At 35.1% G+C, this 17,819-nt stretch overlaps 1 protein-coding gene across 1 annotated transcript in view; it reads right to left on the reverse strand.

Annotated features, from left to right (window-relative positions):
• Positions 1-555: 555 nt before the first annotated feature.
• The window catches only part of LOC148952970 (uncharacterized), a 100,976-nt gene continuing 83,712 nt past the window's right edge, over positions 556-17,819 (reverse strand). Inside the window, exon 18 of the mRNA XM_089087841.1 lies at positions 556-2,778. Coding sequence (XP_088943967.1) covers positions 1,238-2,778 — 1,541 coding nt within the window. The 3' untranslated portion in view covers positions 556-1,237. The remainder of the gene's footprint in view (positions 2,779-17,819) is intronic.

Raw genomic sequence — 17,819 nt, forward strand, 5'->3', positions numbered from 1 at the left:
GAAATAGGATATGTCAGTGTTTTTCGGAAATAGCCCCTGTAACTTCAAGCACTAAAGAGAAAATTTCCAAAAAAATATCCCTGTTATACTGGTAATGGACCATTTTTAAATTCATTTTCCTATTTTAGGACCATAATAACCCCACAGAAGACATCTTTTTCTACAGCCTATGTTGTCACATAATAAACTTTTAGCCTTTTGTCCTCTCCTCTGCACTTATAGGGGCAAATCTAACCTATTTCACCTAGGAGTAGCGATGACGATTTTAGATATGTTAATAGTAGTGTTATTCTCTATCAAATGATATAAAAATCATTTTTGTTGCAGTTTGTTCAAGGTCTACCCCTTTTTTGTCGTACCTTTATTGTAAAATGAAACCTAAAATCACATAAGTGTATTAACTTTCTCCATGATTAAATTAAATACTATTGTGAAAACCTGGTTCTATATTTAAATTTCCGTACGATAATTTTACTACACATTCTTAAAGTAAGACAGTAATTTGTTATAAAAATTTTATTTAATAATTCAAGAAATAAAAACAGGAGATGAAACCAAGTACTGAATCAAACACAACAAACGAAGTCTATAAACATATTCACATTTACTGACCAGGAATAGAATTACAAAGCAGACAAGAAATAAAACAAAAATAAACATATTACATCGATATTCAAAAAAATTCCAATTTTAAAAACTCTATATCCAGAAAAGCAGTCCTATATCCCATAGATTTCATAATTGAAACAATCAAACTAAAAAATTAAAAATAATTGCGTTCATGACTTGGAAAGCTAGAGCGAAAAAGACAAAAAAAAGCAAATGAAACAAAAATGAGTCTACTACGTCCATCTTAGTCTAGAAATGATTATAAGTGGTAATTATTCATAATTCTCTTGTTTATTAGTTTCCCCTTCTTAAATACCAAAAATAGATAACTGATGTTTGGGCGAATTTAGACCCCCTCTACCACAAAAAAACGAGACATTTTTTTCCTAACTACCACCACCTAACACCACAAACGCAGAAAGCCCTTGATTTTAGACAAATAGGATAATTAATTACGATGAAAAAATTAACAGTCGACGACAAGCTTGATTTTGTATGGAGATAATTTTTCATTCTTTTTTTATTATTCTCAGTTATTGAGGGTCAAAATTGAGCTATAAATTTCTGGCCGAGTTGAGAAAAAAATTCGTTCACTTTTTAAAGGTAATAGGCCTACCGCAGTCAGTTTCTACTTAGAATGTTTATGGGAAGAGTTAAAATGGCTTAAAATGTCTTCAACTGACATAAACTCCTCCTCACAAAAATTGCATACAAACAGATTCACCTCTTTCTCGATATTCATCCTTCCGTCCACCTCGATAGATTCACTTTGATTTTTCATCTTTTCAGGCAATTTCTCTTTTTTCTCACAAGCACGAGAGGTAATGTGAACACGAATTTTTTTTAAGGAATCATAAGTTTTGCTACATAGCTTACATTTAAATGGATTACGGTCAGGATGCTGACGCTGCACATGCTCCACCAAGTTTTTCTTATAATTGAAGCTCTTGTTGCAAAACTCGCAACTGAAAGGGTTTGGATTTGCGTGTAAAGCAACATGTAGGTCACGATAAGAAGAATCTGCAAACACTTCGCTGCATATGCTACAGCTGTACTTCTTTTCTCTGAATCTCTTTCCTATATGGCTTTTCTTATGGACTCTTAAAGCCTTATCTGTGCCGAAACCCTTGTCACATTGCTTGCACTTATATGGTCTAGCACCAGTGTGAGTATTGAAATGGTCGTCCAGTGTCTTTCTGTTCTTAAACGTCTTATTGCAAAGCTCACATCTATGATGCCTTTCGATACTGTGGCCTTTCATATGACTATATAAGCTAGCATAATGTGCACAGGTATAGCCACATGTCTGGCACTCCAATGGCTTTTCCCCCGTATGGGTCCTCATATGCTCGATCAGTGGCCTTTTTGTGTAAAACTTTCTTTGACAGAATGTGCATCCATGTGTTCTTGGCTGAGTGTGTCTTTTTACGTGAGATGTATATCCACTTCTAGTTTCGAGTGTCTTATTACAGATCTCGCACTCAAATAATTTTTCTGAAGTCTGCCCACTCTCTTTCCGAAGGTGCATTTTCATATGATAATTAAAGGTATCTTTAATTCGAAATTGCATTCCACATCTGTCACACAAGAATTTTTTTTCACCAGTATGGATTTGCATATGACGATTGAGAGTCTCTGAACTATACAGGCTTGAGCCACATAAGTAGCACAAGTATTGTTTACCTTTAGCGTGTCTTCGCTTGTGAAGATAGAGTGATCTACGATGAGGGTACGACTTGTTACAGGTATCACATTCAAATTTATTTCTGGTGTTACATTGAGTGTCAAAACGAAGATCAAGAGGACACTTTTTCTTGAGTTGTGAACAGTAAAACTGACATTGTTGAATTTCTATTCTGTCATGAGCTTTCACGTGGTTTAGCAACAAAAGACGAAGAGGAAAAGATTCATTGCAAATTCTACAAATGTAGGTGTTTTCTGGTGACTGCTTAGTTGGTATTTTTTTAAACAATGTGTTTACGGCTGAGTGTTCCTTGGAATAAACAACAAAGTTCCACTTTTGTAGTTTCAGTCCTTTATCAATACTGTAATTTTTCCTACTGTCAGGACAAATCTGGTCCTTTGAAGGTCCTTTTCTTTGAAGTGTTTCGGTGTCAAATTCCTCAGAGGACACAGCATCATGAGCTTCTGGGCTGTATATGTCTTGTTCTAGAAAAAGCGATAAGCAACTAACTATTCATAAAACAAGAATACCATATTAAACTAAACATCAAAATAATTTTCCAAGCCTCTTCAATAGAATATACAATTTTTGTCTAGTACTTTAATTCTTTTCCCTATTTTCGGAAGTAAAAATAATGTCATGATCAGAATATTGCTTCACCTCAAACTTCAACACATAATCTTTACGGTAATCTTTCACCGACGATTTTGGGCTTCAAATCATTTGGCAATAGTATATCCGGACAATAAATTAACTCTCAATCGCATGTTTGCACGCGAATTTCAAACCAATATTAAATCATTTCCATAAAATTCCAGTTTTTTTTCTATGCTATTTTTTTCAGTTTTTTTTATATGAAAGACGTGACAACTCCTTAGAAAAAGCCGTTTCGGTCTTTAGATAAGCAGAGTGTATCTTAATCCATTGTTAAAATGCTTTTAGATGCTTGGCTTTGGATATCTTATAAAGTAGGGTAAACTATTACATCTTGGGTGTGACTGCATTACTAATATAATTGTGATCATTTTTGCACTTAGTCAAAAGTAAGTTTTATGGCGACACTTATAAATAATATGTTTAAAACTTGGATAACGGTAGAAAAAAGTAGACGTTGGCAGCTGGAGCAAGCCTGTGATTTCCTGTACTTTTTATCCTAGGTAATGCAACATCTTGTTGGAAAGATATGAGGAGTCCTTACTGAAAACCTTTTCGGACTCTAGAAGATCCCTGTGTATCTTGATTCCTCGTTAAAATTCTATTAAATGATTGGCTCTTGCCATCTTTGCAAAGTAGGGTAAATGACTATATCTTCGATATTACTGCATTATTGACACAAATGTGATCATTTTGCACAGACAAAAATTGGTTATATGGGGTAAAAATAAGTCATGAAACCAGGGGCTTTACTAGCCAAAATGTTCGGAGGAAGGGGGAGTCATTGATTTTACCGACTGGCTGATCATTTATATCGACTGTTTTCACCACTAATTAATATAATGTTTATTTCTTATACGAAACTTGGGATCGTAGTTCAGCCTAAAGAATTATATAATCTGATGAAGAATAGTTACTTAGTTCTTTTTCCCATAGGAAGCGTATGAACAACGACAAGGTGAAGAATGGAGCAATATATTAGGAAAAAAGTGATAACGTGATTTATATAAAAAAAAATCTCAGAAGTGAAAAATTGACAAAATTAAATTAAAACACACAGATTAATCAAAAAAAAAAGAAGAAAATACAACTAGGAAAGACCAAGGCAATATGGACACTTGGGTAACATGGACACCCTACTCTATGCACTCCAGGTGACTAGCTTAAAATTCATTATAGCCAAAATAAGTGGCATTGATGGTACAGACCCGTGGTAAATGACTTCTGTCGTTTGGATTACGCATTCATTTCCGAGAGTATAAATTTAAAATTTTCAGAGGTAAAGTAAATTTCTTTGTTTTCACTGAAGTAAAATTTTCAGGAAGCAGTAGCCTATTTAGTTTCACACTGTGAAACTAATATACCTAGGCTAGGCATTAGATACTTATAATTTAAAGTGGCACTTCATGGAGAAGACATATTTTAATTTTTTTATTGTAACTGATTAAGGAGCAATATGGACACCAATGACCAGGGTAATATGGACAGGGGGTGTCCATGATGCCCCAATTGCAGAAAAATCTGCTCCACATCTAGATTATAATAGCTAATTCTATTTCAGATGGCAAGAACTTATCTAAGAAAGTCAACCAGGGACTTAAGAGATGGGCATACAATTAAAGAAGCTTTGCTAATGATTCGCAGTGGTGTTTCCAAGAAGAAAACATCAAAGCAACTCAACATTCATCGAGCAAGCCTGATAAGATGGGTAGAACTTTGGAAGGAAGTACCTTTAAATGAACTTCAAAGTAAGAAACCAGAGGTATTTAAAGGTGATAAAGGCATTTAAAAAAATATTAAGTGGTATTGAAGAAAACAATCTAGCTAATTATCTGACAAAAGCTAGTAAGCTGCACTATGGACTCAGCCCAAAACAATGTCGTATTCTGGCATATTAGTTTGCAAAAATGAACAAGAAAAAGATTCCGGACAGCTGAGAAAATAATATAATTGCTGGTGCAGATTGATGAAAAGAAACCCAAGTGTGTGTCTATCCGTTTTCCTCAGGCTACGAGTATTGCTCGGGCAACAGCATTTAATCAAACAAAAGTCAATGAGTTTTTTTTTTACAACTACTCAACTTTGTTAGGAAAGGAGAAATTTGAAGCCTATGATATACGGAATGTTGATGAAACTGGCCTTACAACTCTGCAGAATCTTAAGCAAGTGTTGATTCCAAAAGGTGCTAATAAAGTTAGTGCTGCAGGTATTGTGACCCCCCCCCCCCCTTATGGTCCTTCTGCGTATCCGCTTCAAAGACCTTATGGTCTCTGGTGCCCCTACTGGCACGAAAGGTGCTGCTTATGTAAGCGGAGGAATGACTGTTGAAACCTTTCCGGAATTTCTAAAACACTTTCAAAAGCACACACGATGCAGTCTTGCCTCAAAAGTCTTATTAATTATGGACAACCATGCGAGCCATATCAGCCAGGAATCAGTAGAAACAGTCTAAATCGAATGGAATTGTGATACCTACTATCCCAACTTACACAAGTCACAAGCTTCAGCCCCTGGATAGATCTGTCTTTGGACGACTAAAAGCTCACTACAATAGAGGTGTCGATACGTGGATGCTTAACCATCCTGGTCATCTCATCAAGATTGATGAAATTGCAGATAATATTTTGCGGCGTTTTCACGCTGCAAAATATTCAGTCTGGCTTCAGAGTTTCTGGAGTCTTTCCCTTCAACCGGGATATTTTTACGGATGACGAATTCTTGAGCTCCTATGTCTCTGATCGTACAGAACCAGTCTCTGCGAGTGTTAATCCTTCTGAAAGCAAGGATCTGTCAAAACCAAGTACATCTTCTATTGTATCTTCAGAATTACCAGTAAAAATGCATGTGTGCCCAAATATCTCCATAGAACAGATTTCTCCTCACCCTAAAGCCAGTGATAGAAAAAATGTTACCAACCGCAAAAGGACCAAAAGCATTATAGCCACTGACACACCTGTTAAAAATCCACTGATGAAAGACTTCGCTGATCGAACAGTAAAGGCTAAGGGAAAGAAAAAGTGAGAAGTAACAAGGCAAAAATTAGCAAGAAAAAAGGGGAAAAGCCCTGAATTTTTACACCATAGAGAGTAGTCAGGATGAAATGGAAGAAGAATTTCATCTAATTGACTCAGATGATGAAAGCATGCATGCAGATATTGCATGCAGATATTTTCATTTGAAGAAGTGAAAACTGATGACTATGTACTTGACTTAGAGGGAAAATCCCAATCTACTCAATTGGCAAAATCATTTCACAGGAGGAAGACAAATATGAAGTATTCTGTTTGAAAATACTTATGCCTTTCATGAAGTTTACGACGACACATCAAATTTTTACATTCGACAGAGTAAGCATCAAAATGAACAAAGGACCTCTATCATTTACTGGTGGCATTATGTGACAAGCAGCACAGCTTGTTTTTCAAGTGAACTTGTCCCAATTTGACATCAAGTAGCTGTGATTGCTTAAAGTACCATGCCTGGCCTACATTCTAGAAAAGAAGTTGAGAATCCCATTTACGGAAAACTTCTTTCTAGAAAACAAAGCTTTTGGAATCACTTGCAAATATCCCCCCCCCCAAAAAAAAAATCCTGGCGAGGTTCATGATCCCCGGGCTTACCTTTGTCACCTCTATGCCGGTAAGCATGTGAATATAATACTTGAATCTACACAAAAATAAGAGAGTCGAAAGAAAATGGACACTATTAACCCCCAGTACCAGCGAAGACCCAAAATATCCGCGGAAATAAAGGGAGATTAAACAGCCATCTCACCCCCACAGCACCCTTAATCAGGCTTAGTCAAAATCAAGATGAGATATTATTTAGAAGATTAAAAATTAAATTATACCCCCTCCCCCATACACACCCTTTTTATATCTATATGAAGGCTCATGGAGAGTTAGACAATTTGGGCATTGAAATGTACTCTTTTAGGCAGGTAACATACCCCCCCCCCCCCACACACACACAATGATCCATCGTCTTTCCTTTATGATAGATAATGCACTATTATATGTAAATGAACATAACTTAATGAGAAATCAAGTCAATTACCTTAGTTAAATCAAGCATTAAGAAAAATGTCTATGTTTATCATTTTTCTTATATGGAGTGCGTGACTTTTTTAGGAACGAGTGTGCCGCCATGTGGCATTACATAATCTGCGGCTGGAAAGATCAATATACAGTTGTTTTTTTTTTGGATTCATATATAGATTGGCTATCTAAGAATAGTAAATAGATGACAATTTGGCCCAATTTATGGCAAAAATCGTTTTTGGGGTAAAAAAATGGTGGAAAATACCAGTTTCTCCGTGGCACAGTCTATTTGCTCACAGTAAAAGAACACTAGAACTTTTGATTTCCGTTTAATTCAACCTTTTCCTAACCTTCTAGGACCATTAGTTTGACACAATCTCCATGTGAAACAAAAACAACAATAAACAAACAAATAGGCATCTGTGATCTATCTTCTGAAAAAAAAAATCGAAATTCCACATTTTTTACATAGGAGCTTGAAACCTCTACAGTAACTTTCTCTGATATGCTGAATCTCATGGCGTGATTTTCATTAAGAATCTATTCTCTTTTTGAGGGCATTACCCATTTTTCAAAAATCAGACAAATTTTATCAGGCTCGTAGCTTTTGATGGGTTACATTCAACTTAATGAATTTTATTTATTTGGCATTAGTATGAAAAACTATTTTTTTCTATTTTACCAAAATGCCATTTTTTTTAGTTATGGTTAGTATTAGCCCAAGTTACTCCTTTCTTATAGTTACCACGACCTAATTGATACTAGTATATTAACAGGAACTGTCTTTTGTTTCACATGGAGTACCTAAATGACGATCAAAAGGATGTTTGTTCTTGAGTTTTTTAACTAAAAGGTGAAAAAAAGGATGCGGCACTAGACCATTAAGGTCCGAAACGGCGGTGCTGATCTCCGTCACAAGGCCCTTCAGCCAGGAAGTGCAATGGGGGGAAGGGGCCAGCCATCCTGTTCTTTCCCACACCCTTCCTGTTTACCTTCCCCAAATTTATCCAGGTACCCATTTAGAGCTGGGTTGACCCTGGCTGAGCTTACAGAGTTCCGCCTCCGTGATATTTTGAGTCACTTTATTTGCAAACAGTTTTTGGCATGGTATTGTTCTACAGTTCTAATGTTTCAAAGTAAAACGATAATGTTGCTATTATTCAGTAAACTAAGACTGGGCTTTATCCATTTACTAAATTTTGTTTTTTTAAATTGGTTTTCCACTTTTATAGGTTAAAATATTGAAAATGATGGCAGAATCTGCAACAATATGGACATTTTCCAATTTTTGAGCAAATTCTGAACCCTTTCTAAGTAAAAATTAAGAAAACATCTCTATTCTGGCAAAAAAAGGACGGTTCTGAATCTAAGAAATTAAACGATATAAATATCTTGTGCTTTAGAAGAAGGTAACAGTTTTAAGTCTTGTCACAAAATGGGATGTTTCAGAGATTTCTGAGACCTTAAAAAAGCTTTTTCTTTGCTTACATTTACCCTCAAATTTTATGTTAAAATAAAGCATTTTCTCGGCTTGGGCGGTTGTCTAATCAAACGAATTTTGTCATTTCAGAGTAAGCTGCAACTCTAATTGCCGGTTCCAGTGACTTTAATAAAGATTAACCTTTACTGATATAGATAAAAATTGGAACTCAACCGTTTTGTCATTTCAATCAAAGTGACTTTTTTGTCGATTGTCTAGTCAAACAGATAAAACCTGTTAATTTCTAAATACCTAAGAACGAAGGCAAAGACCAAACAATTCATAATATTTTTATTGCAACTTAAAATCACCACCGCATTTGAGCCCTATGATTAGATTAAATTAGTCATAAAACCTACTTCCATAGCTATATTAAACACCTAAAGTAGCCAGAAATTGCATATAAATAAAGAAAGTAAAAGATTAATCTGTAGGATACCAAAATCTAAACTATGACAGCCTGTGAAAATTTAAAACCTGACAAGTTCAAGTTCAAGTTCATTTAATTTCTCAATAAATCACTACAAGACAAAATAACACTTTTACAATATGAATCAATGGAAAACACAATATTTACAGAGGGTGCCTACACAGTGAGTTATACTCGAAAACAAGCTCTCCAAAAAATAGAAGAAATAATATTAATAATAAAAAACGATGAGAAGAAATGATAATACACTAGATATACTGGGAAGAAAAGGAGACAACACACTGAACCCACAGCCCACACCTCAAATCAATAACTTACCACATAGTTAAATATTTATCAACAATAGCACTGGCCAACATGACTTCAAATAAATGAATAGTTATCTATAATTACTTATTAGATATAGTTTGAATTTGGCTTTAGAAACTGGAATAGAAAAACGCGAATCTATATTACTTTCATAAATATTCCAGAACTTTATTATTGAATTTTTAGGAGAAAATCTGGATCTTTCATTTCGGATTCTAGGGCAAGGTAACTTGGCTGAACGTCTTAAACAATAATTATTCTGGACCAAAGAAACTCAAGAGAAGTTACTAGAATTTAAAGCCAATGGTAATAATTCTTTTATTGGTTTTAGTCTGAAAAGGACACAATTTACAGTAAGGACTAGATCAACTGGCAAAATTCTTAAAAATGTATAAAGGCTCTTAGTAGGGGATTTATCGGGGAGGGAAGATGGGAGGGACACGAATCAAATAAAAATAAAAATAAATAAATCAACGGAGCCAACATAATTAAACATAAGAATTAAGAAGTCCATGCACCAAATTAAACACAATCAACCAAACTCATACAAGTCATTATATTTACCTTGAATAATATAACAAAATAGACAGTAAATAAAACAAAAATAAACCTACTACTTCAGGCCAAGAAATAGAAACCCTGTTCTAAAATCAAATACTCAAGTATAACAAAAATGAGACAAATTTCACATTCTAAGAAAATATGTTAAATTGCAGGAACTGTACATAAGACACGATTGACCAAATATGTCCAAACCCTTACATGTCACGGCGGTGAACAACATGACGATATAGACCGCAAATAAAACAAAAACAAACATACTATATCTATCTTTAAACACTATCCTATTCTTTAATTTCTAATTGATGGTGATAATTATTGTTCATCCTTTTTTTGATCAGTTTCAGTTTATTTAGTATCAAAACGAGTTATCACTTTTCGGCAAAATATAAAGAACAAAACAAATATTTTTTTACTCACTTTAATTAGCACCATAATCAACTCCTACTTAGATGGCTTATGGGAAGAGTTAAAATGGTCTCGAATTTCCTCGACTGACAAAAACTCCGCATCACAAATATTGCATATAAACAGATTCTGGGCCTTCGTGTTATCGTCCACACCAAAAGATGTGATTTGATTTTTCGACTTCTTACGCAATTTGTCATTTTTTACACAAGCACGAGAGTTTATGTGTACATCAATTTTCCTAATAGAATCATAAGTCTTACTACACAGCTTACATCTAAATGGATTGCAACTGGGATGCATTCGCTGTATATGGGCTACCATGTTTTTCTTATAGTTGAAACTTTTACTGCAGAACTCGCAGTTGAAAGGGTTAGGATTTGCATGTAAAGCCACATGTTTATCACGATAATCAGATACAGCGAATGTTTCGTTGCATATGTTACAGCTGAACTTCTTCTCTCTGAATTTCCTTTCTTCTGGATTCCTCGTATGGACTTTCTTATGGTTTTTAAGATTCTTTCTTGAACCAAAGCGCATATCACATTGCTTGCATTTATAAGGTGTATTACCAGTGTGAGTATTTACATGATCATTCTTCAAATTTTTCTTCTTGAAGGTTTTGTTACAAAGTTCACAGCTATAAGGTCTTTTGTCGCTGTGAGATTTCATATGGGAATTTAGACCCGATTTTGAAGCAAAGGTATTGTTGCATATCTTACATTCATATGGTTTTTCTCCTGTATGAGTCCTCATATGCTCAGTTAACCTGGACTTTGTGTAAAACTTTCTTTGACAAAAACTACATTCATGAGTAGCTCCCGCAGTGTGTTTTTTTATATGATTTAAATGCCCGTGTCTAGTTTCAAAATTCTTATTGCAAATCAAACACTCAAACAGTTTTTTTGGGACCAACCCACTTTCTTTTTTAAGATGCTTTTTCATGTGATCATTAAGACCATTTTTACCTCGAAATTGCATTCCACATTTGTCGCATAATAAACTTTTTTCCCCAGTATGGGTTTGGATATGACGCTCAAGACCCTCAGGTCTATAAGACCTAAAGCCACAAATATAACATAAGTGTTGTTTACCAATAACATGTCTTCGCTTATGCTTCGAGAATGATCTTCGATTCGAGTAATTCTTTTTGCAAATACTACACTCATAAGAACTAGTCGTAAGTCTTGGTTTTAAGAACTGATTAGATAAACAGTTATGCCTCAGTAATGAAGCGTAGAGGGTAAAGGATTCATTGCAAATTCTACAAACGTGATATACCAAAGACGGCATAGCTGGTGGTTTGTCTATTGATAAATGAGAACTACATTTTGTCCCATTTTGAGTATCGAAATGACAATCAAGATGACGCCTTTTCTTTAATTTTGAATCGTAAAACTGACACTGCTGAATTTCTATTTCATCATGACATTTCATATGGTTTAGGAGTGAAAAGCGGAGGGAGAAGGATTCATTGCAATATTTACAACTGTGGGTGCTTTCTGAAAACTGTTCAGTTGGTTTTTTTGTGAGCAAAACTGATTTTTTTTTAAAACAGAGTGAATCAAACGATTCCAAATTCACCTCTTCAGATAGAGATAGTCCCTTTTCAATGGTGGAATTTTCTGAACTAATTTGACAAAAATAACCCCTTGGAGGTCTAACTCCTGGTAGTTTTTCAGTCTTGGATTCCTCAGAGGACGTTACTTCGTAGTGTTCTTCACTATATATGTCCAATTCTAAAATAAACGAGAAACTAAAAACATGAATATAAAAGTAACTTTGGTTCTCTTAGTCAACTTCACTAAAAACAATCGTCTACATGAATTGAGTACCAAAATAAACTTACCGGAGCAACTGAGAGGATCACGATCAAATTTAATAAATGCATGGTCAAATGTAAAAATTGAAATATTGATTTTTACTCTGAAAAAAACACGCACAAGGCCAATTTTTTAAAACCAATTTCGTTCTCTTCAATTTTTATCTTGAAGCATGATGTTTTAATGCCTGTAAAGAAAAACAAGCAATCTTTGTCCCTTACATGTTGTCGCTGCACGACAAAAGGATGATTCGGCTTCGTGCAACCTCAAGTTTAGTTATTTACATTTCAACTCATTTTCAAGTATATTGTTATTTTACTTTAACATGTAATAACTTCCATGAAACTAAATTTCACAACAAAATAAAATAACAGTTTTTCTTGGCCTACTCACTTTCTTTTCTGATGTACATTTTCATTTGTTCATCAAGATAGTTATTGGCTCAAAATTTTATCCCTGAACACTTACACATTAATTTGTTTCCCTAATTTGTGTTTTAATATAACGATCAAAACTCTCTGGTCTATATATAACTAAATTCGGATAATTTGTCGCATAAGTGTTGCTGACAAATGCGCTTATAACTGCCTATTTATAATTTATGCTTACTTACTAAACGTGCCTGCGCCCATACTTTACAATGGTCAGTAATGAGAAAAAATCTTTTTGAAAAGGACACAATCATAGAAACTTCCTTTCGTCACGTCTCGAATGTCTGCATGACGACCAGGATGACACTTGCTCTTAAATTTTGAACTGTGGAACTGAAATTATTGAATTTCTTTTCCATCATGGGCTTTAATACGATTTAATATTGAAAACTATTCAATACAGGATTCTATAAATGTGATTTTTCTGATAACTCCACAAATAGCATCTTTTCAATCAGTGCTTCCAACTGACATTTCCGAAATGACTTCTACAGACTGAGATGGTCATATATAAGCAGATATTATTTTTAGAGTTTTACAGCAACATTCTTTTTGGCGTCTTTCCAGAGCTTTCTGAAGCATGAGAACTATTCAAAACATTATTGAACTTGTGATTCACCCGTATTTTTATTAACTAATGTTAAGCATTTATATACGACCTAATACATAAACCCCTTTTTTGATCTGGGAACAATCAGAAACAACTATTTATGACTGGAAGATCTTTAAGGATCTTAGCTGAGCTTGAAGTTTGTGGGAGAGACTACTTTCTATTAGCAATATCACAATTCGACACATTGATGTCATGAGGTTAATTCTCCTCTCCTTTAAAAGATCCAATAGGAATTAAGATTCTCTGAATGGGGAGTATCAAAGAAGGGCTTTTCCAATATAGCAACAGATGGATTTTTTTCTTCTAAGTGATTTCACTAAATGTTCAACATGTCTAATGTGCTTGTACAATTATCGAAGTTGATCATGTGAGAATTGCAATACTTTAGGGATATATGATAACAAACATCAGTTCTGCAACCCGTATAAATTACACGAAGATTTTGCAATTCAGGTTAAAGACTATTTAACCTGTGACTAACATAAATATGAACAATGGGAGATGACCTACCCCGGTTTTATTAAAAAAAAGAAAAAAAAACACCACTGTATTCTGGCTTACAGACTAAAGATTCGTATCGACGTGGATTTAAATTGTACTAGAAAGTGGACAAGAACTCAAACTTAAATTGTTTAGACAACAAATAAATATGATTTCTACCATATTGTTGTGAAGACAATGGCAACCATGACTTTAAACAAACGGTTTAATGTGACAATTACAGAAAGTGATGACTCGACATTAGCTAGGATACCACAGATTTAAAAAAAGGGCCAATTAAATGTATGAGTTTCCTAAGATGGATGAAAGGAGCTACAGTTACAATACGAAAAAAATATAGTCAGTGTGAAACTATATTTAACTGTAGGAAATGGGACCATTATTTTTCACCAAGATGAATACATTGTAGAGTTGAAGGGTACTTCTAGTTTTTGTTTTTGGTAATCGTCTATACATAGAAGAAGAAACCATGGTGACTTCAACGCCATGATTTCCTGGCTGCCACTGACACAAACACTTCTCTCGTCACTTCCGCTTGGCTTATCTATCCTACCTAAATCTAAGCCTTTTTCATGTGTTCATAATTCTGGGTCAACCTCAAAGCTCGGTTTTGTCCTTTCTGATAATTCAGAGCTTCAATCTAACACTATTATCATCATCTCAGATGACATCCTGTCAAGCGACCATCTACACCTACAGTTCAGTATTGACATGTTACCTTCCCAAAATAAAAAAAAAAACTCGTTGGTTTACAAAAGCATCATGGGAATACATAGATATATCGTCCTTTTCGTATACACTTGATTCTTTGCCAATGAAAATTAAAATCCCTTTCCACCTTCTGTCTACTTCACTGAAAGTAAACCCACTAGAACTTGATTGCTTCCTAGTTGAGTTGACATATGCTCTTAAGGTTGCTTCTTCTGTATCTGTACCTTCGACAAGGGCCAAAATAGGGGCACAGAAACGTGGTTGGAAAGAAGATGATGAAATGCAAGACACAAAGCTCCGTCACAAGTTTTGAGTTTGGATTACGGTTGACTGTGATCGTCCCCATTCGGTTTTTTTTTTTCGATACTTAAGACAACTAAACTTGAGCTCCGAAAAGCTCTTTGCCGCTGGAAAAATTGACAAGTGTAAACGGCTAAAAGTGAGACAAGAAATAACCACAAGCAGATTTGGAAAAGAGTTTCAAAGCTGACACCAAGTTCGTCTTTGCAATCTAACCCGATTGATTTCGTTGCGTGAGAAAAACCTTTTTTCTCACTTTTCTCCAATGATACTCCTCCGGTTGAATCTACCTATAAACATGTTCTCCACCATCATATATCGAAACTTGACCACCGGAAGAACTTTATCTCTGTTACATATTCAGTTATCCAGACCCAAATTCGTCTAATGAAACATAATAAAGCCAAAGGATCCGACATGGTACAAATTGGGCACCCCCTATCGACTACCCCAGTTCTTATATAACATTGGCCACTATTATTTCAGGCTTGTATTGCTCAGCAATATGTTTCAACTGCCCTTTCAGAAGGTCTTGTTACATGTTTCTTATAGGAGGACAAAAACCCAAAGGTTTGTGAATACTACAGACCAATTACCGTTTGCTCTACTATTTGTAAGCTTTTTGAAAAGCTGATCTTCCAAGAAATCAATACGAGGTGGGACCATAGAGACAACCGGTTCGGGTTCGTCAAGGCTTGGGCGTGCAAAACGCAGAGGCGACTTTTTTGGGTATTTTGGACCGATATCGGATGCTGGAAAAGAACCTGTATGTGTAATTAAGTAAGTAAGTAAGTTTATTTATAACCCGCAATATGAAATAAATGCAAAGTAAAAAAGAAAAAACAAAATAATATTATACACAAGTAAATGACAAAAAAAACACAACATAAATAAAATAAAAATATTTATAATTCACTAATCTGGAAGAAAATAAATAAGGGGGTTACTGGCACAAATCTTCCTTGGAGTATTGGTCCTCAGATCCTTAGCGATGTTTTCAAGCAGTATTAGAGGGTCGATAGGTCTAAAATGAGAAATACTCTTGTTCTTTCTGTACCACCTTGGTAAATATAGCAGGAATTTACAATATTTAAAATAGCCTCTCCTAAGCTGAAGACGGTTTTTTTTTGTGCATTAAAGGCTGCAAACCGGAAAGAAAAGATTTGTAGGAGAACAAAAACTATGGTAAAATTTATATAAGCCTCGGCGACTGTACCTCCCTCTATTAGGCAAGATTTTACCATATAAGAAGTGAATACACTGCAGAGCACTAGCAACCAGAGACGAGCATGTAGTCAAAAGTGTATCAGAAAAAGTAATCCCAAGCAATTTCAACTTTGAGACACACTTGAGTAGTATTGTACCCACATCTAAAGGAGGAGCTAGTTTAGAAATATTAAAACACAGAAACTCACATTTTTAAGCATTTACAGAAAGCCCAATCATACTCAAAGCATTATTCAGAATATTTAGATTTTTTGTGAGGCCTGACCTAGTATGACTAACTAGTAGAACATCATCAGCATAGACAATGTGACTAACAGCAGCATTTTCTAAAAACACAGTAGGAGACAGCTTTTGCAAACAGTGCGCAAAGACAGTTCTAAGAATACATAGAGACAGTGAGCCACCTTGCCTGATTCCCTTCTTTATAAAGATAGGTTCGGATACATCAGATGTCTATTTTAACCAAACCAATAAATTGGACTACCAATACGGTAGAACCTTTACTACGGAAGAATTAACTCCTGCTTTATCTAAGCAGTGAAGTGCTTGCAAATGTACAACTTTGTCAAAAGCGTCTGAGATATCAACCGAGCAAAAATAAAGTGGCCTTTTTTGTATTTTTGCCGAGACTAGCAACTGACCAAGTATATGATGGACTTTACAGCAATGAAAACCAGCTCTGAACCCAACTTGATAATCAGAGAAATCACATTTAGTCAAAACTTCAGGCAATACGGCATACTCGAACAGGTTGCTCATGAAGCAGGACACTTTAATTGGTCGATAACTAGAACACTGGTCTGCGTCCTTTCCCTTTTTTAAAACTGATGTTACAATTCCTGAAAGAAAACTATCTGGAACTAAGGACTGGGCTAAACACATCTGGAATAGGAGCTGAATGTGAGTTAACAATACTGGACACTTAATGCTGAAGTGATTGTAATACAGACTATCCATATCAGGAGCACTTGATTTCTTAACACTCTTACAAGCCTGATAGATATCACCACTAGATATTGACAATATATGGACTTGCCGAAGAACTCGAGGAACAGTATTATGCAATAATGAAGAAGACATGGACTGGATAGAATGATTAAATGTAGAAGAAACTCAAGTAAAATGAGCAAAAAATCACTGATTTTGATAATCAAAACGGTGGCAGGCACACACTTACTGCTATTAATTACATTGGACCAAGACTTCCAATCCGAGGGGCCATCCAAACCATTCAGGCGGGCTTGACGCAAAGAAGATCTAAACTGACGTTTCGAATTTTGCTTAATTTTGAATACTTCACCAAACTTGGGCCGATCACAAGCAATCCATAGGCGAAGCCAAAACTTCGCAATTTGTTTAGCTTTTTTCACTTCTAGGCACACATTCCATAATGGTTTTCTGGTGCCAAATCTAACACGTTCAACAGGAATTGAAACTGAAGCAGCTGCCTTCAAACAATGCACAATCTGTTAATAGTAAAAAGTTAAATCGGTCTTAGCTGTTGATGACCTTACAGAGGTTTGTAAAAGGTGAAAAGGCACTTCCAGGCTTGATAATAACGAGCAAAGAACATACAAATAAACTTCAGAATTTACTCGTTTCCAATTTGGCTTATCAAACCATTTATTATGGTAAGAAAAATGGTTATAAGCCAGTAGAGCAGATGGCTCAATTTCGCAAGTTAAGGCAAGTGATCATTCTCAATTTTATCATCCAAAACAATAACAGGAGGAATCACAAGTGATCCACTTGAAACTATAATACGATCTGGGTTTGATCTAGAACTATCACGGTTATAAATGTAGGTAAACTGTTTATCTTTATTGACTAACTGATGGCCGCTAGGCAAAGCATCAAAAAAAAGGTCACTTCTTTCAGATTGGGACAGAAGTTTGGCAATGATATCACCAGCCACGATCCAATTTAATCCCTGATTCGTCACTCTTAGCAGAAGAGTCCTGAGTCGATTACAAGAACCCGCGAAGATAGATAGGGCAGAAATGTTCTTGCGATTGCATGGCATATAGACATTAATGAG

The sequence above is a fragment of the Artemia sp. Qi Xiang Cuo genome, chromosome 4 (assembly GCF_049724085.1).
Source record: "Artemia sp. Qi Xiang Cuo chromosome 4, ASM4972408v1, whole genome shotgun sequence".
Taxonomy (NCBI): domain Eukaryota; kingdom Metazoa; phylum Arthropoda; class Branchiopoda; order Anostraca; family Artemiidae; genus Artemia; species Artemia sp. Qi Xiang Cuo.